The 21,368-nt window shown below is 36.3% G+C and overlaps 1 protein-coding gene across 1 annotated transcript in view; it reads right to left on the reverse strand.

Annotated features, from left to right (window-relative positions):
• The window catches only part of PPP1R9A (protein phosphatase 1 regulatory subunit 9A), a 350,686-nt gene that overhangs the window by 138,292 nt on the left and 191,026 nt on the right, over nt 1-21,368 (reverse strand). Inside the window, 1 exon segment of the mRNA XM_070369831.1 lies at nt 2,593-2,697. Coding sequence (XP_070225932.1) covers nt 2,593-2,697 — 105 coding nt within the window.

Genomic DNA, 21,368 nt, shown 5'->3' on the forward strand with positions numbered 1-21,368 from the left:
ATGCTTTAAACCCTCAGTTTAAAAAGTTTCATTAAAAATATATATCTAACATTTTTCATCTCATTTTTGGTTTCCCTGGTGGCTCAGACCATAAAAGCGTCTGTTTGCAATGTAGGAGACCTAGGTTCCATCCCTGGGTCGGGAAGATCTCTTGGAGAAGGAAATGGCAACCCACTCCAGTACTCTTGCCTGGAAAATTCCATGGTGGAGGAACCTCGTAGGCTACAGTCCATGGGGTTGGAAAGAGTCAGACATGACTGAGTGACTTCACTTTGACTTTTCACTTTTGTATTAATGTCTTATGAAGAACTACCAACTAAAATAAATTCAGAGGATTCAGGTGTTATTTCTGATAAGTTAAAATGAGAAAAGTCTTTTTACTTACATTCAATTATGACCCTGAGTTATACATCAATCTAAACCTAGGGTTAAATAATTTGAGGGAATAAAGGAAGCTAAGGGTTCCATTTTGATATTAAGTTTTTTACAAATTAAATGAGGAAATTAAATACATGCCTTTAAAAAATTAATGTAGCATGTTCTGTAAACTTGAGGTAAAAAAAAGTGGTATGAATGATGAATATTATCAGGAAGAAGAGATCACTAGGAAACAGGGAGATCAAGGAGGATTTCTTAGAGGGCAAAGGAGCTGAAATACGGTCTTCAAGATAAGTATTTTAAACAGAAAGAATGGAAGAAAGAAATTTATAATCCATGTTTGAAAGATGATGACTACACTAGTCATACTGTACTAGAGCATGAATATAGGGAGAGGTAGGTGTTAAGACAGGCTTCCCTGGTAGCTCAGTTGGTAAAGAATCCGCCTGCAATGTGGAAGACCTAGGTTCGATCCCTGGGTTGGGAAGATCCCCTCGAGAGGAGTATGGCAATCCACTCCAGTATTCTTGCCTGGAAAATCCCAATGGACAGAGGAGCCTGGCGGGCTACAGTCAACGGGGTCACAGAGTCGGACATGACTGAGCAACTAAACACAGAACAGCTGGAAATTGTATTGTTTCTATTATTAATAAAGTTATGGCTTCTTGTTGGAAGAAAAAAAATTAAGACGAGGAACATAACAAAGGAAGAATTATTATTTCTACCCACAAGTCTTAGTTCTACTACTCAAGTTATGTAGAATGAGTCGATTGCTTTTTCCATGACAGGTCTTTACTTAAAAACTGCTTTTATGTTCTTCCATTAGAGGTAAAGAGGAAGACAGATTAAAGAAGGGAGAGACTGAAATCATGAGACAATTAAGAAGCCATTTGCCATCTGTACAAGGCTTGAAATGAGTACAAAATTATGAAGGGAAAGAAAGGGGTGGCTATGAGTCTATGTAACTACAAACTTTTTTCCAACTGAGAAATGTTCTTATAAGTTGGACATATTTCTTACTTATTTCACTTTAACATTTACTGCAAAACATAATGAGCAGCTTCAAAACCAAGTTCTACCCTGACACAGAAAAGCACTGTCTAAAGAACAGACGGTAATTCTACAGAGACAATTGCATTTACTGAGGGACCAGCCCATGCGGCTCCAAATTCTCCCTGCACTCTTTCTAATTATTTTACATGCTTTTCTTAGGATGATGCGTATTCTTGAATCATTGACATAGCACTCACAGAAGTCATTTAGGCTAACATTCCCTACATTAAAGGACGTTTCCAATTGAAAAAGTCTAAATTATAAAATGTAAACCTGTGCTTGTGCAACATAAAATATGCTGTAATAAAATCCTGTTACTCTCTTTATAGCAATATTAACTCATCAATATTTTCAGAATATTTGGCAGTTTCATTTTGAAGATAACACTAAAATACACTCATAATTATACACAGTAAATAATGTCCCCTCACGTGCTTCTTTATAGGACTTATAGAAAAGGATAAGGCATGAGCAATACTACATTAAAAAATAAGTACCCTGTGACCAAAATTAAAAGTTATTAAAACCTCGACTTTAGTTGGCACAGAACCACTTTATTTGTTTTCCAGACTATAAATTTTAGGACGTCAGGGCTGGATATAAATTTAAGGTTCCAAATAATGTATAGTCTGTCCTATTAAGTTGGAAAAGTTATAGTTTATCAAAGATTAGTCTTGCCATTCTTTAAAACAAGAAAGAGATTTTAAAATGCATTTATCAACCTTAAATCATTCCGCCTACTTGTCTTAAGTAACATGTATCACTGGATATATGTATAATCGTTTCAATTTACTGCATAACTGATTTTATTGAAGGGATCTGGGGCCTAAATTCATATTTACTGAGAAATTCTATCTTCCTTGAAATTATTGCTATATTAGCAATGAAAAACACTAACACAGTTCAGCAATTAACCACACTGATACTGTATATTTCATATCTTCATGTCTTTCTAGAATATTATTAATACAATTTTTAGTCTCATTAACTTACATGAACTAATCACAATAAAGAAGGAAAAATTTTAAACTAAAGACAAGTTTTTAGTATTTAGATAAAATTCTTCTGGTAATTATATATATTTATAGGTACACTTAGAGAGAAAACTAAAATTCAACAAATTATCAAGTAATCAAATTGTATATATCTCAAGCCACATACCTGACATTGCCCTTGGTGTTTCTTAGAACTGTTGCAGCAAAATTCTGTGTGACACCCACCAAGCTGATTCCATCCACTTCCACAATCTGGTCATTGACTTGTATTCTTTGGGAAAAGGGAAAAAATTACCCACAATTAGTTTTACTGATAATATATTCCCACTCGCAAAAAATGAGTTGACAAAATATTTGATTTTTAAGATACTCTTACTGATTCAAAATTTGTTTCCAAGCCCCAGATCTTTGTCAAAGGTTTTTATCTATTTGGGAGCTCAAACCATTTCATTTAAAAAAAATTTCATGAACCCTAGAAAGGAAAAAGCCCTTTGAAATCTTGACCAGTGAGTTTTTGTGTTTCTTGGACTACTTAACTTGTTCCTGAGGTTGCAGAACTGAAGCTACAAGTTCTCTGTGCTGTAGTAACTGAGAGAAGCCATGACCTCACTATGTGAGCACAAAGTATGTTCCTAACTTAGAAGGGTCTCAATAAATTGAATTATAAAGCCTCTGAAATTAAAGGAGTGATAATCTAATTGGTTCATAGAGAACAGTAATCACTTTCATAAATTTTCTTTTCTAGGATCTAATGAGAGTTTCAATGTACTAGACATTTAAGAAAAAAATTATTCTTGGAGATTCTGCTAGAAGCTTAGAAGTTTTTTCATATGAGACCAAGTTCATGTAATAAAAGTGAAAAAGTGAGACTTTGGATGAATAAGACTAATTTAATAATTTTGGTTTAAAGTAACAGTGGAAAAGACCGTGATGCTGGGAAAGATTGAAGGTAAAAGGAGAAGAGGGCAGCAGAGATGGTTAGAGCGCATCATCAACTCAGTGAACATGAATTTGAGCAAACTCTGGAATGTTTTACAGTCCACGGAGTCACAAACAGTCAGACACAATTTAGCAACTGAATAACAACAACAAAGTTTTCTCCATGATTTTATAAAGGTGTGGCTTTATATTTTCATGAGACTAGTTAATCTGAACTTCCTAAAATTCTGAGACAATGACAAGATAGATTAACAATATTCCTACGTAAAGTTTAAAAAGGAAAAAATATATATATAAAAGTATGTTTAACCAAACTGAATCATAATACTAACAAACTTTTATATCAGTAGTAATTATGTTTTATAGAGTGCCAGCTTAAAACATGATTTCCAAGATTCATAGTTATTTCTAAAATCTTGGTCATGATGCTTTTAAAATACACAACTCTCCTTGTGTTAAAGAATGTGCTTATTGTGGCATATTAAGAAGATGTAAAAATAGTATAATGGCTATTTTATAGAATATTTGGGGAAATGAGACGCTGGGCCTGGGGAGCTGGGAAAACTGAGTTGAGAGACTAGGAAATGGATGCCAGACCAGGCTGGCTGTTTTATTTTTCTTTATTTTTTCAATTTGGTATATTAATAATATTTATTGCTTCAAATCCTCAACAATGCCTAGAAGAGTATTCATTCTAACAGTAATTGCTAACAAAGGATGGATTTCCAGTTTGTCACCAAACTAACACTGTTCATTTGTCTATGTACCATTTCAACCAGTTTTACCAAAATAGGAAAAAGAAAAGTTTATGGCTTTTTTTATCTTTTACTCCTAAAGTAAGAAATCTCCAAAGAAACTTCTAAAAATGTATCATTCAGTTATTAATAATAAAAATGTAATAAATTATCATGGCATCTGGTCCCATCACTTCATCGGAAATAGATGGGAAAACAGTGGAAACAGTGTCAGACTTTATTTTGGGGGCTTCAAAATCACTGCAGATGGTGATTGCAGCCATGAAATTAAAAGATGCTTACTCCTTGGAAGGAAAGTTATGACCAACCTAGATAGCATATTCAAAAGCAGAGACATTACTTTGCCAACAAAGGTCCGTCTAGTCATCTAGTCCGTTTTTCCTGTGGTCATGTATGGATGTGAGAGTTGGACTGTGAAGAAGGCTGAGCGCCGAAGAATTGATGCTTTTGAACTGTGGTGTTGGAGAAGACTCTTGAGAGTCCCTTGGACTGCAAGGAGATCCAACCAGTCCATCCTAAAGGAGATCAGTCCTGGGTGTTCATTGGAAGGACTGATGCTAAAGCTGAAACTCCAATACTTTGGCCACCTCATGCGAAGAGTTGACTCACTGGAAAAGACTCTGATGCTGGGAGGGATTGGGGGCAGGAGGAGAGGGGACGACAGAGGATGAGATGGCTGGATGGCATCACCGACTCGATAGACATGAGTTTGAGTGAACTCCGGGAGTTGGTGATGGACAGGGAGGCCTGGCGTGCTGCAGTTCATGGGGTTGCAGAGAGTTGGACACGACTGAGTGACTGAACTGAACTGATAGTATAGTATAGTGGCTACAGAAAATGCTATTTGCTGGTCTGCTAAATTGTTTGCCTATGACAGGTGATTATTACCAACTTCCAAGCTACCAGTGAGGGTTGTTACTAGAAATCAGTTAAGTAGGCAACAAGTTAAATTTTAAATGGATAATTAAGACTATGGTAACAACAAAAATGAAAGAAAAAATAAAATCATGTAAATAAGGTATTGGAAGGAATTTTTGTTTTTTAAGAAAAAGAACAGCAGGCTAGTCCAAATGTATCAGCCTGTTTTAGCATATGAAAGAACATAATGATCAAAACTTGAATGTGTATAGCAAGTTGATGAAGGTCTAAAGAAGTAATTTTTATTTGCTTTGGTTTATATGACCTGGGGCCAAAAAGACACTATAAATTGTGCTGCATTTTGACAAAACTCTCTCAGTTTTAAAGGACTGTTCAAAAGATAATTTAAAAAGAACGCAATCTTCTACTACTAGAGTTACATAGAATGAGTCTCAATTCCTTTTTCTATGATAGCCCTTCATGTATTTGAAAAATGCTTTTATGCTCCTCCATTTAGGGGTAAAGGATGAGAAGGACACTAGAGAAACTAAAGTCATGAGAGAGTTAAGAAGTCATGTGCAATCTGTACAAAGTTTGAAATGATAAAAGCACAAAATTATGAATGAAAGTTCCTTTTACATCACATTCTCATCAGCATTGTACATATTTTAGATTTTGGCCATTCAACTAGGTGTCCAGTAGTATTTCTCACTGTTTTAATTTGCAATAATTCACAGATTGGAAGAAAATTTTTATATATCATATATCTTACTTGGAGCTGGTATCTAGACTATTATAAAGAATACTTACAACCCAATAATAAAATGACAGTCCAACTTAAAAGTAAGTCAGATATAGAAAGAAAAATACCATATGATCTCACTTACCTGGGAATCTAAAAAACAAACAAAAACCACCAGCTCATAGATACAGAGACAGACAGATGACTGCCATAGATGGGGCTGGGGCATGGGCAGAATGGGAGAAGGGGGTCAAAAGATACAGTCTTCCTGCTATAAAATGAGTCATGGGGATATAATGTACAATGTGGTGACTACATTTTTGTAGTATTTGTATTGCGTATTTGAAAGTTGTCAAGAGTAGATCTTAAACATCCTCATCACAAGAAAAACATTTTTATAACTATATCTGGTGATGGGATGTTAACTAGACTTCTTGAGGTGATCATTTCACAATGTATGTAAATATCAAATCATTATGTTGTATACCTGAAACTAATATAATGTTATATGTCAATTATAGCTCAATTTAAAAAAATAAGCAAAGGGTCTGAATAGGCATTTCTCCAAAGAAGAAACACAGAAGCAAATAAGCATATGTAAAAGGTGCTCAACACCATTAGTCATCAGGGGACTACAAATCAAAACTAAAGCTAGATACCTCTTCATAGTTACTAAGATGACTATGATCAAAAGACAGATAGTACCCAAACTAACACAGCACTGCTAATCAACTACACTCCAGTACATATATTAAGAAAAAGACAGATGGTAACTTTAAATGGAGCATAACCTATAAAGATATTCATTCACTGTGTTGTACACTCAAAATTAATATCATATTGTAAATCACCTATAATTGAATTAAAAAAAAATAACAAGAAGTCTTCATGAGATGTGGAGACACTGTAATCCACATACATTACTGGTAACACTATAACCATCTAGCAGTTTTCCAAAGGGTTAAACACAGAGTAACCATATGAGTCAGAAATTCCACCCCTGACTATATACTCAAGAAAAATGAAAACCTGTTCACACAAAATTTGCACATGAATATTCAAAGCAACATTATTCATAATAGCCCAAAAGTAGAAACAACTCAAATATCCATCCATTGGTGCCAGAATAAACAAAATATGAAATATGCATTCAATAGAATATTATTTGGAAATGAAATGTGGTAGATGCTGCAACATGAATAAGCCTTGAAAACATTATACTAGTGAAAAAAGCCAGTCACAAAAGATCACATGCTCTATGATTCCATTTATATGCAATGTCCAGAAGAAGCAAATCTCTACATAAAGTTGACGGAGGGAGGAGGGGAAAGCTGCGTTTCTCAAATCTGCACAAAAGTACAATGTAAGCTGCCAGAGGCCTGACCATACTGGACAGGATCGTCTAGGGCACTGGTTCTCAAACTGCCTAACTGCAATGGGACAATGGAGTCATTCTGAAAATTAAAAATTCCTCAAGTTGTACCTCCTGCAAAATTCTCATGCAGAAGATACAGAGTACAGGACAGACATTTTTTTTTTCTCAATTTTGTCTATTATAAATAAGTTATCATATAAGTCTTTATGTAGACATACATTTTCATTTCTGTTGGAAATTACCAACAAGTAGAATTGCTGGCTTGAAAGGTTAAGTATATGCTTAAAAGAACTGCCAAACTATTTTCCTAAGTGCCTGTAAAACGTTATGTTCCCACAAGCTATGTGTGAGTGTTCCATTTCTCCATAGCCTTGCTAACATTTTACATTGTCAGCATTCTCAACTTTAGCCATTCTAGTAGGTATGGTATCTCACTGCAGTTTTTATCTGTATCCTCTAAGGACTAATGATGTTGAACAAATATTCATATGCTATCGAGCATTCATATATTTTTCTCTTTGAAACAACTACACAAATCTTCCATTTGTATTTTTCAAATACAATTATTTTTATTTGTGGGTTTTTTGTTACTGAGTTGTAAGTTTTCTTCACACCCTTGACACAAATCCTCACATGAATGTTTAACAAATATTTTCTTCTTGTCTATATAGATTCCCTTTATCATTTCATGACCATGCCTCTTAAAGAACAAAAGCTTTTAATAAAGTTCACTTTTTTCTTTAATGCTCCATGCTTTGTGTCCTGTCTCAAAAATCTTTGCTTAATGGTAGGATACAAATACTTTCACCTATGTATTCTCTTAGTTTTTCATGGAACTCTGATGCCTAGATCTATAATTTTGACTTAATCTGTATATGGTGTAAGATAAGGTTTGTGGTTTACTTGTTTTGTTTTTCCATACGGATATCTAATTTTTAAAAAAATTTATTTTATGTTGGAGTATAGTGGATTAACAGTGTTGTGTTAGTTTCAGGTGTACGGCAAGGTGATTCAACTACACACATATATACATGTACCTATTCGCTTTCAAATTCTTTTGCCATTTCGGTTATTACAGAATATTGGATATCTAATCACTGTTTGTAGAAAAGATTATACATTTTACCACAGAATTATTATAGCACTTTAATTGAAAGTCAACTGACTATATCTGTTTCAGTCTATTCTTACTTTCTATTCTACTCCACTGATCTCTGTTTCAATTTTTATACCAATATCATATGGCCTTGGTTACAGAAATTTTGTACTAAGTCTTGAAAAAAATCAGGTAAGGTCATTCCTCTAACTTTATTCTTTTACAGAATTGATATTCTAGGTCCATTATGTTTCTATATGCATTCTGGAACCAGCTAGTCAATTTCTATCCCTAAAAACAGAAGACTCCTAAGATTTTTATTGGATTTCTTTGAAACTATACATCAGAATGAGGACATCTGACATCGTTTCTGGTTTTGTAAATATGGAGTTGTTTGCTACTAAGGTCTGGACTCTATAGGTCAGGTCATCCATCTTCCTTATTTATTCTTAATGTTCACCATACTTCCAAGATGGGAGGCTAGGTTTCGGTAGAGGTTAGAAATGGATATTATGTTTTAAAGTGAAAGTTGCTTGATTGTGTCCAAGCAAAAAGGAGAGAAGAATCAAATCAACAAAATTAGAAATGAAAAAGGAGAGGATACAACAGACAATGCAGAAATACAAAGGATTATAAGAGACTATTATGAACAACTGTATGGCAATAAAATGGATAACCTGGAAGAAATGGACAGATTCTTAGAAAAGTTCAGTCTTCCAAGACTGAACCAGGAAGAAGTAAAAATTATGAACAACCCAATTAGAAGCACTGAAATTGAAGCTGTGATCAAACATCTCCCAAAAAACAAAAACCCAGGACCAGATGGCATCACAGGACAATTCTATCTAACATTTAGAGAAGAACTAATGTCTATCCTTCTAAAACTCTTTCTAAAAATTGCAGAGGAACGAACATTTCAAAACTCATTCTAAGAGGCCACCATCACCCTGATACCAAAACTGGACAAAGACAACACACAAAAAAGAAAACTACAAGAAGAATCAATATAGTGAAAATGAGTATACTACCCAAAGCAATTTATAGATTCAATGCAATCCCTATCAAGCTACCAAAGGTATTCTTCACAGAGCTAGAACAAATAATTTCACAACTTGTATGGAAATACAAAAAACCTCGAATAGCCAAAGCTATCTTGAGAAAGAAGAATGGAACTGGAGGAATCAACCTACCTGACTTCAGGCTCTACTACAAAGCCACAGTCATCAAGACAGTATGGTATTGGCACAAAGACAGAAATATTGATCAATGGAACAAAATAGAAAGCCCAGAGATAAATCCACGCACATATGGACACCTTATCTTTGACAAAAGAGGCAAGAATATACAATGGATTAAAGATAATCTCTTTAACAAGTGGTGCTGGGAAAACTGGTCAACCACTTGTAAAAGAATGAAACTAGAACACTTTCTAACACCATACACAAAAATAAACTCAAAATGGATTAAAGATCTAAACATAAGACCAGAAACTATAAAACTCCTAGAGGAGAACATAGGCAAAACACTCTCTGACATACATCACAGCAGAATCCTCTATGACCCACCTCCCAGAATATTGGAAATAAAAGCAAAAATAAACAAATGGGACCTAATTAAACTTAAAAGCTTCTGTACATCAAAGGAAACTATTAGCAAGGTGAAAAGACAGCCTTCAGAATGGGAGAAAATAATAGCAAATGAAGCAACGGACAAACAACTAATCTCAAAAATATGCAAGCAACTCCTAGAGCTCAACTCCAGAAAAATAAATGACCCAATCAAAAAATGGGCCAAAGAACTAAATAGACATTTCTCCAAAGAAGACATACAGATGGCTAACAAACACATGAAAAGATGCTCAACATCACTCATTATCAGAGAAATGCAAATCAAAACCACTATGAGGTACCATTTCACGCCAGTCAGAATGGCTGCGATCCATAAGTCTACAGGCAATAAATGCTGGAGAGGGTGTGGAGAAAAGGGAACGCTCTTACACTGTTGGTGGGAATGCAAACTAGTACAGCTATGGAGAACAGTGTGGAGATTCCTTAAAAAACTGGAAATAGAACTGCCTTATGATCCAGCAATCCCACTGCTGGGCATACACACTGAGGAAACCAGAAGGGAAAGAGACACGTGTACCCCAATGTTCATCACAGAACTGTTTATAATAGCCAGGACATGGAAACAACCTAGATGTCCATCAGCAGATGAATGGATAAGAAAGCTGTGGTACATATACACAATGGAGTATTACTCAGCCATTAAAAAGAATACATTTGAATCAGTTCTAATGAGGTGGATGAAACTGGAACCTATTATACAGAGTGAAGTAGCCAGAAAGAAAAACACCAATACAGTATACTAACGCATATATATGGAATTTAGAAAGATGGTAACAATAACCATGTGTACGAGACAGCAAAAGAGACACTGATGTATAGATCAGTCTATGGACTCTGTGGGAGAGGGAGAGGGTGGGGAGATTTGGGAGAATAGCAGTGAAACATGTATAATATCATGTATGAAATGAGTCACCAGTCCAGGTTCGATGCACAATACTGGATGCTTGGGGCTGGTGCACTGGGACGACTCAGAAGGAGGGTATGGGGAGGGAGGAGGGAGGAGGGTTCAGGATGGGGAACACAGGTATACCTATGGTGGATTCATTTCGATATTTGGCAAAACTAATACAATATTGTAAAGTTTAAAAATAAAATAAAATTTAAAAAAAAATGCCAAAAAAAAAAAAAAAAAAACTACAGGCCAATGTCACTGATAAACATAGATGCAAAAATCCTCAACAGAATTTCAGCAAATAGAATTCAGTAATACATCAAAAAGCTCATACACCATGAGCAAGCTGGGTTTGTTCCAGGGATGCAAGGATTCTTCAATGTACACAAATCAATTAATGTGACACACCATATTAACAAATTGAAAGATAAAAACCATATGATCATCTAAATAGATGCAGAAAAAGCCTTGGACAAAATTCAGTACCCATTTATGATTAAAACTCTTCACAAAATGGGCATAGAAGGGATCTACCTCAACATAGAAAAGGTGATATATGATAAGCCTACAGCAAACATTATTCTCAATGGTGAAAAACTGAAAGCATTTCCCCTAAGATCAGGAAAAGACAAGGGTATCCACTTTCACCACTATTATTCAACATAGTTCTGGAAGTCCTAGCTACAGCCATCAGAGAAGGAAAAGAAATAAACAGGATCCAGATCAGAAAAGAAAAAGTAAAGTTCTCACTGTTTGCAGATCACATAATATTGTACATAGAAAACCCTAAAGATAGTATCAGAAAATTACTAGAGCTAATCAGTGAATACAGCAAAGTTGCAGGATACAAAATCAATGCACAGAAATCACTTGCATTTCTATATACTAACAATGAAAAATCAGAAAGAGAAATTAAGGAAACAATCCCATTCACCATTCCAAGAAAAAGAATTAAATATTTAGGAATAAACTTACCTCAGGAGACAAAAGAACTGTACACAGAAAACTATAAGACACTAATGAAAGAAATCAAAGACAACAGAAACAGATGGAGAGATATCCCATGTTCCTAGGTAGGAAGAATCAATATTGTGAAAATGACAACACTACCAAACACAATCCACAGATTCAGTGAGATCCTTATCAAATTAGCAATGGCAGCTTTCACAGAACTGGAACAAAAAATTTCACAATTCATATGGAAACACAAAAGACCCCGAATAGCCAAAGCAGTCCTGAGAAAGAAGAATGGAGCTGGAGGAATCAACCTTCCTGACTTCAGATTATACTATAAAGCTACAGTCATCAAGACAGTATGGTACTGCCAAAAAAAAAAAAAAAAACAGAAATATAGACCAACAGAACAAGATGGAAAGCCCAGAAGTAAACCCATGCACCTATGGGTACCTTATTTTTGACAAGAGGCAAGAATTATACAATGGGACAAAGACAGCCTCTTCAGAAATGGTGCTGGGAAAACTGGACAGCTACATGTAAAAGAATGAAATTAGAACACTTCCTAACACCATACACAAAGATAAACTCATAATGGATTAAAGACCTAAATGCAAGACCAGAAACTATAAAACTCTTAAACATAGGCAGAACACTTGATGACATAAATCAAAGCAAGATCCTCTATGACCCACCTCCTAGAGTAATGGAAATAAAAACAAAAGTAAACAAGTGGGACTTGATTAAACTTAAAAGCTTTTGCACAACAAAGGAAACTATATGCCAGGTGAAAAGACAACCCTCAGAATGGGAGAAAATAATAGCAAATGAAACAACTGACAAAGGATTAATTTCCAAAATCGACATACAACTCAATCAAAAAGTGGGGAAAAGACTTAAACAGACATTTCTCCAAAGAAGACATACATATGCCTATCAAATGCATGAAAAGATGCTCAACATCACTCATTATTAGAGAAATGCAAATCAAAACTACAATGAGGTATCACCTCACACTGGTCAGAATGGCCATCATCAAAAAGTCTACAAACAATAATGCTGGAGAGGATGTGGAACAAAGGGAATGCTCTTGCACTGTTGGTGGGAATGTACATTGATACAGCCTCTATGGAAGACAGTATGGAGATTCTTTAAAAAACTAGGAATAAAACCACTATACAACCCAGCAATCCCACTCTTATGTATATACCCTGAGGAAACCAAGGTTGAAAAAGATACATGTATCCCACTGTTCACTGTAGCACTATTGACAATAGCTAGAACATGGAAGCAACCTAGATATCCATCGACAGATGAATGGATAAAGAAGTTAAAGAATGTATAAAGAAGTGGTACATATACAACTGACACAATATACACAATGGAATATTAGCCATAAAATGAAATGCATTTGAGTCAGTTCTAATAACACCTATATATGGAATCTACCAAAATGGTACTGAAGAATTTATTTACAGGGCAACCAGTGGAGAAACAGACATAGAGAATAGACTTATGCACGTGGGGAGAGGGGAGGAGAGGGTGAGATGTATGGAAAGAGTAACATGGAAACTTACATTACCACATGTAAAATAGATTGGAGAAGGCAATGGCATCCCACTCCAGTACTCCTGCCTGGAAAATCCCAAGGACAGAGGAGCCTGGTAGGCTGCAGTCCATGGGGTCGCTAAGAGTCGGACACGACTGAGCAACTTCACTTTCACTTTTCACTTTCATGCATTGGAGAAGGAAATGGCAACCCACTCCAGTGTTCTTGCCTGGAGAATCACTGGCACGGGTAGGCTGCCATCTCTGGGGTCGCACAGAGTCGGACACGACTGAAGTGACTTAGCAGCAGTAGCAGCAGCAAAATAGATGGCCAACAGGAATTTGCTCTATGGCTCAGAGGTTAAAGCGTCTGTCTGGAATTCAGGAGACTCGGGTTCTATCCCTGGGTCAGGAAGATCCCCTGGAGAAGGAAATGGCAACCCACTCCAGGACTCTTGCCTGGAGAATCCCATGGAGGGAGGAGCCTGGTAGGCTACAGTCCATGGGGTCACAAAGAGTCTGATAGGACTGAGTGACATCACTTTCAGGAAACTCAAACAAGGGCTCCGTATCAACCTAAAGTGGTGGGATGGCGAGGGAGATGGGAGGGAGGTTCAAAAGGGAGGGGATATGTGTATACCTATGACCGACTCGATGGACATGAGTTTGAGTGAACTCCGGGAGTTGGTGATGGACAGGGAGGTCTGGCGTGCTGTGATTCATGGGTCGCAAAGAGTCGGACACAACTGAGTGACTGAACTGAACTGATGGCTGATTCATGTTGAGGTTTCACAGAAAACAACAAAATTCTGTAAAGCAATTATCCTTCAATTAATAAATTAAAACAGTGGGAAAAAAGAAGAATATGAGGGACATTCTAAAAAAAATATATATATATATATACAAGACAGTAAGATATTAATGGGGCAAAATGAAAAAACAAAATATGAATAGGAAGTTTACATCTAAAGCCACGAAAAACAGAATAAACATAGAAAACAGCATGTTCAGATCAAAGAAAAGAGAAATTCAACTTCTTTTATGATAAAGTTTAGATAATCATAAGACACATGTGAAATAAATGAGTAAGTTCTACATGTACCAAGACTGGGATACAAATTTGGGAGTAATTTATATAGAGTCATTTAAAAAAATGACTTGAATACAAAAATGAGTTCAAGATGCTCCCCTTGGAAGAGAAGCATTCTTTCAATGCAGGGTGAAAACAGGAGGATCTATACTGAAGGAGAACCTGGAAAGTCTCTTTCCCTCTCCTTCTCTCTCTCTCTGTGTCTCACACACACATGCACACACACACAAACACACACACCAATAAAAACAAACAAACAAAAATCAAGGAAAGGGACATGGATCTCATTGAAATGAATGACTATAATGACACTGAGAAGTTTAAGATAATGCCTAAGAAATGTTACTTGGATGTCTCAAAAAGGAAGTAAATAATTTTAAAGCAATAAATTTGATAGAATATTAAGGCTAGAAACTAAATACAGAATTTTACAGTGTTGTTTAAATTTTCACTTTAATTCTATTATATTTGATCATTTTTTGTTATCAGAGTGGGAAAACAGGAGAAAGTTCACTATAGTTAAGAAGTCGAATCAGCGACATAGACCACTTATTTGTAGAAATTAGCACTAATAGAACAGATGATAACACAGTAGTAAAAAAGGCAACAGGAAAAAAGCACACTGAAAATAGTTTCTAGAAAAAGAAAGAAATATAAATTGTTTTAAGTAAACAACTTAAAAACAAGAAAGTATCAAGTTCTTCAAAATTTTATGACACAATATTCAGTCTTAATGAGGGTGCAGGAGACTTCTCTAGGGGCTTGCTAGGTGGTGCAACGGTAAAGAACCTGCCTTCCAATGCAGGAGATGCACAAGACTCAGGGTCAATTCCTGGGTCGGGAAGATCCCCTGGAGTAGGAAATGGCAACCCGCTGCAGTATTCTCACCTGGAGAACCCCATGGACAGAGGAGCCTGGAGGGCACAGTCCACAGGGGTCACAAAGGGTCAGATATGACTAAAGCACACACATACACACACACACACAGCAGTGTGACACTGCTGGGGAGCATATATTGAACAACCTTTCTTAAAGGCAGGTTAGCAACATATTTCTGCAACATTTAAAGTGCAATTCACTTTGACATAGTAACTCTGCTTCAAGGAAGTACTTTCAAAAAATTTCAGAGACATTCACAATGATTTTTACATAAAAATGCTAACCTGATCAACACCTTGAAATAATACACTACTATAACAATATGTGGGCTTCCCTCGTGGTTCAGGTGGTAAAGAATCTGTCTGCAATGCAGGAGACTGGGGTTCAATCCCTGGGTCAGGAAGATCCCCTGGAAAAAGAAATGATAATCCACTCCAGTTTTCTTGTCTGGTGAATTTCATGGACAGAAGAGCCTGGTGGGTCACAGTCCATCGGGTTGCAAGCATCAGACACAGCTTAGTGACTAAACAACAGCAATATGTAAATGGTTTACATATACAAGGACTTTGCTGGTGGCTCAGACAGTAAGGCGTCTGCCTGCAATGCAGGAGACCCAGGTTCGATCCCTGGGTTGGGAAGATCCTCTGGAGAAGGAAATGGTAACCCACTTCACTACTCTTGCCTGGAAAATCCCATGGACAGAGGAGCCTGGTAGGCTATAGTCCATGGGGTCACAAAGAGTCGGACACGATTGAGCAACTTCACTTTCACTTACATATATAATACTATGGCATAATATGTCTTTAAAGTCTGCTGTAGAAAAAGTATTTAATATGTGATATACTATTTGAGCACAGGCTCTGGAATAAGATATCCTAAGTTCACAGCTAGGCTCTTCCACTTACTTGCTATGACTATATAAGAGGAGCCATTGCTTTCTTATATATAAAACAGAAATAACAGTAATTTCATGTATTTAATCAAAGCTATTAGTGAGATTAAAAAGGTACAAAATATAAAGAACATAGCACACTGCCTGACATATAATAAGCACTCAACAAATATTGTCTTGATGAATAAAATGTATGAAAATGCATAAAGCTATATGTTCAATTGCTCTTAATTCTGTAAGAAAGTAAACCTAGGCATATGCACAGAAAAAACTATGGAAGGAAATTTGCCAGCAAGATTTTAAGCGTGGTTAACTCTACATTGTGGGATTACATGAGATTTTTATTTTCTTCTTTACACTTTCTATACTTTCCAAATTTTTAACCATAAACATGTATTACATTTATAACTTTAAAATGTTCTCTAAAATTGCTGCTGCTGCTAAGTCGCTTCAGTCGTGTCCGACTCCTAGCGACCCCATGGACTGCAGCCTACCAGGCTCCTCTGTCTATGGGATTCTCCAGGCAAGAGTACTGGAGTGGGGTGCCATTGCCTTCTCCGTCTCTAAAATTAGCACATGCTTATTTGACAAGTGATGATGGCATTTTACAGTGACTGTAGAAATAGTCTAAAAAGTTTTGCTTTAGAAGCTGGGCTGGAGGAAGCACAAGCTGGAATCAAGATTGCCTGGAGAAATATCAATTATCTCAGATATGCAAATGACACCACCCTTATGGCAGAAAGTGAAGAAGAACTAAAGAGGCTCTTGATGAAAGTGAAAGAGGAGAGTGAAAAGGTTGGCTTAAAGTCCAACATTCAGAAAACTAAGATCATGGCATCCGGTCCCATCACTTCATGGCAAATAGATGGGGAAACAGTGGCTGACTTTATTTTTTCTGGGCTCCAAAATCACTGCAGATGGTGACTGCAGCCATGAAATTAAAAGACGCTTACTCCTTGGAAGGAAAGTTATGACCAACCTAGACAGCATATTAAAAAGCAGAGACATTACTTTGCCAACAAAGGTCCGTCTAGTCAAGGCTATGGTTTTTCCAGTGGTCATGTATGGATGTGAGAGTTGGAATATGAAGAAAGCTGAGCGTCGAAGAATTGATGCTTTTGAACTGTGGTGTTGGAGAAGACTCTTGAGAGTCCCTTGGACTGCAAGGAGAAACAACCAGTCCATTCTAAAGGAGATCAGTCCTGAGTGTTCATTGGAAGGAGTGATGCTAAAGCTGAAACTCCAGTACTTTGGCCACCTGATGTGAAGAGCTGATTCATTTGAAAAGACCCTGATGCTGGGAAGGATTGAGGGCAGGAGGAAAAGGGGACAACAGAGGATGAGATGGCTGGATGGCATCACTGACTCGATAAACATGGGTTTGGGTGAACTCTGGGAGTTGGTGATGGACAGGGAGGCCTGGCGTGCTGCGGTTCAAGGGGTCACAAAGAGTTGGACACAACTGAGCAACTGAACTGAACTGAACTGAAGATTATAGTCACTTGTTCTTTATTAAAGATGCAAATGTGAATAACCATAAAATAACTAGACTAAAGGTTCTGGACTCAAGAATCTATAACTGATAACCCAAAGCCAACAAGACATTTTCTCAAAATGTAAAGGACAGGGTAATTCATACAAATGGTTTTGCGCTCTTGTTTTACAACAAATTTCACAATGCTTATCAAATATTATAAATTTAAGCATAAAATAAACAATATTTATTATTTACATTATAGCAATTCCTAATTGTCTTAATTCATCTGTGTAGGCATCCTTATGTTCATGCACACCCAAGAACCTAAAATGAGAAAATACATCTGGAAAAAGCTATAAACGGACAAAAAATGCCTGTCAACCTAGAATCCTATACACAGAGAAAATATATTTTAAAAAATCAAAGGTGAAACAAAGGCTTATTCAGATATACAAAGTTGAAAGAATTCATCACCAGCAGATCTGGTGATAAAATGGTAAAGGACATCCCGCAGGCAGAAGAAAAGTGATACTAAGTGGAAATACATATTTCACAAAGGAATAAAGAACGCTGGAAACAGAAGACAGTAGAGCTGTAAAGCACTCTGGCAACACGAACAGTGGCAACAGGTATTTGGCTGGATTTGCTCTCCAAATTCAGAGACCAGTGTAAGAAAGAGGCATCTCACAATTAAAACGCAGGTCTCTGATCCTACATAATTCTTCCTGTCTGCCTTAATACAGAGAGCATTAAGGAGATAAAGAGAGCTCAATATTATTTGATTATTATTTTCATTAAAAGGGTATTGATTTAAATTTTTTTCACATTTCAAAGTGATATTCATTAAAGAAAGGATCTAAAAGTCTGATACACAATCAAAACAAGAAAATTAAAGCCACCTTTAAATTAGAAAAGAGGGAGAGAGGGAGGGAAGTGCCACAGATTTTGCTATCTCTTTGAAGGGCATTTCAATATACCTTTTTAGAGGTAAGTTGTATGGTGATAATGTGGAGACAAACTCAAGAAACTATAAAAATGAGCAGAAGAAAGAGGAGAGGTAATAAATGATTGAACATGGGTGAGGGAATAAATAATACTAGTTACAAAAAATGGCACTGGCTTGGGGTGACTGCAACCGTGGACTGACCCTACAACCCAGAAGGTTGTGAACATGCAGCGCATTTACTATGTAAGTGCTTACCTGGTAGGGAAAAGTTTTTTGGCATCTGATACCCACTTTGCTTGAATTTTTTACCTTGAGAGAGGGCAACTTTTAGATGCAACTTTATAAAGTAGTAACTGATAATCTCTTTCAAATCTTGGCTCATAATTAAAATAGCAGAAAAGAAGGGATGAGTCATGATAGTAAAAATTAATTGGACAGTTTCTCCTCATCAGACCATCCCAGAGTAGAAAGCTTACAGATAACATATGCTTTCCAAAATTTTTCCAGAATAGCAGAGGAAATACATGTTTATCCCTGGAAATACTGTCTACTGGAATGCAATTTACAGGAAGGTGGCTTTACAAACTGGCCACTTTGTTAACGTGTCCTGTGTATATTCATAACATTATTGCAGCAAAAATTAATGGTTAATAACTTAGTATGAGAAACGCTGGGCTGGAAGAAGCACAAGCTGGAATCAAGATTGCCAGGAGAAATAGCAATAACTTCAGATATGCAGATGATACCACCCTTATGGTAGAAAGTGAAGAGGAACTAAAAAGCCTCTTGATGAAAGTGAAAGTGGAGAGTGAAAAGGTTGGCTTAAAGCTCAACATTCAGAAAACTAAGATCATGGCATCAGGTCCCATCACTTCATGGCAAATAGATGGGGAAACAGTGAAATCAGTGTCAGACCTTATCTTTTGGGGCTCCAAAATCACTGCAGATGGTGATTGCACCCATGAAATTAAAAGATGCTTACTCTTTGGAAGGAAAGTTATGACCAACCTAGACAGCATATTCAAAAGCAGAGACATTACTTTGTCAACAAAGGTCCACCTAGTCAAGGCTATGGTTTTTCCAGTGGTCATGTATGGATGTGAGAGTTGGACTGTGAAGAAAGCTGAGCGCCAAAGAATTGATGCTTTTGAACTGTGGTGTTGGAGAAGACTCTTGAGAGTCCCTTGGACTGCAAGGAGATCCAACCAGTCCATTCTAGAGGAGATCTACCCTGGGTGTTCTTTGGAAGGAATGATGCTAAAGCTGAAACTCCAGTACTTTGGCCACCTCATGTGAAGAGTTGACTCATTGGAAAAGACTCTGATGCTGGGATGGATTGGGGGCAGGCGGAAAAGGGGACGACAGAGGATGAGAGGGCTGGATGGCATCACCGACTCGATGGATGTGAGTTTGAGTGAACTCCGGGAGATGGTGATGGACAGGGAGGCCTGGCATGCTGTGATTCATGGGGTCACAAAGAGTCAGACACGACTGAGTGACTGAACTGAACTGAACTGAATAGTATTTTAATAAAAATTTAGAACAAAGTGTAAATGGCTATCATGCCACTCAGCTAAATTACAAGTTACCCTCTAAATTATAAGGCAAAGTAGCACAATAAAAGAGAGAGAAAAGAACAGAAAAAGAAAATGTTAGGTCTCAAGAATAAATGTTTTGAAAGCAACTGAAACACAGGTATATTCACTTATTCAACAAATATTTAATGAGCACCTCCAACATTTCAGGTGTCATATGAAATGATACAGACAGACATGAAAACAAATTCAGAATGTTAAGATATAATATCGAATAGTAAGGGAGACCCAAAACTTTTTAACTATACTAGATACTCAGGAGATATATATCCATGGTAAATTTTTAAAACTACTCAAAACTATCTGTGATTAGTTTCTGAGACATTTGGAAGGGGTAAAAACATCACAATAAAAAACGCTTATTGTATCAGGGGTGGTAAGGGAAGAGGAGGGAGAAAAGTATTTTCTCTATATATCTGTTTATTTGACACACCTTGAAAGAAGATTGACCAAATCTGAGACAACACTGAAATCATTTTCTTAAGGAAGAGTTATCAAGAAGTTAGAAAGCTATAAGCTATAAAGCTATAATACAGCAAGCTAGAAAGCTATAGTACAGTCTTTTAAAGGTAAAAGGAACATCTAACCTGGAACTTTAATTTTGTCCACAACTGAGTTCTGAAGGGTAACTTTCGCATGGCCACATGGTGATTATTTTAGTTGCAGTTTAAACTATATGAAGTATTACATATTCTCTATAGAAAGATTAAATATTCCATATTTGCTGAAATAGAAACATAGACTAGAGCCATTCAACCCTTTGATGTATATTAATTCTAAGTTTCTTGAGAGAAAGAAAGAGGAAAAAGAGAGAGAGAGATGGGAGTGAGGTGGGAGAGGGATGAAAAGAATGGAAAACATATCTGCATAAGAACCGCATTATACTCATCATACTGTTTTGTAAATCCTTAATACAATATATTTCTATATCAGTAAGTAGAAATAACTTTCTATATCAGTAAGTATACAATATTTTTCTATATCAGTAAGTATACATGTATTGACTGGAGATAGCAACCAAAATGTTCCTTTTGTATTTTTTTTACACTGATAACTTTTGAATAGTAAATTATAAATGCTATGCAAATGAGTATACCTTTAATGGTGGAAATAAGTATAATAATTTAAAAGATGTGAACATTGCCATAATGTGACCACTTATTTTCAAATATATATATACACATATATGTGTGTATATATATATATAGGTCACATGATCCCAAAGATTCTCATTTCATTACCTCCAGTTGTCTTTTTTAATATATTCACTGAGGCA

This window comes from Bos mutus, chromosome 4 (genome assembly GCF_027580195.1).
Source record: "Bos mutus isolate GX-2022 chromosome 4, NWIPB_WYAK_1.1, whole genome shotgun sequence".
NCBI lineage: Eukaryota > Metazoa > Chordata > Mammalia > Artiodactyla > Bovidae > Bos > Bos mutus.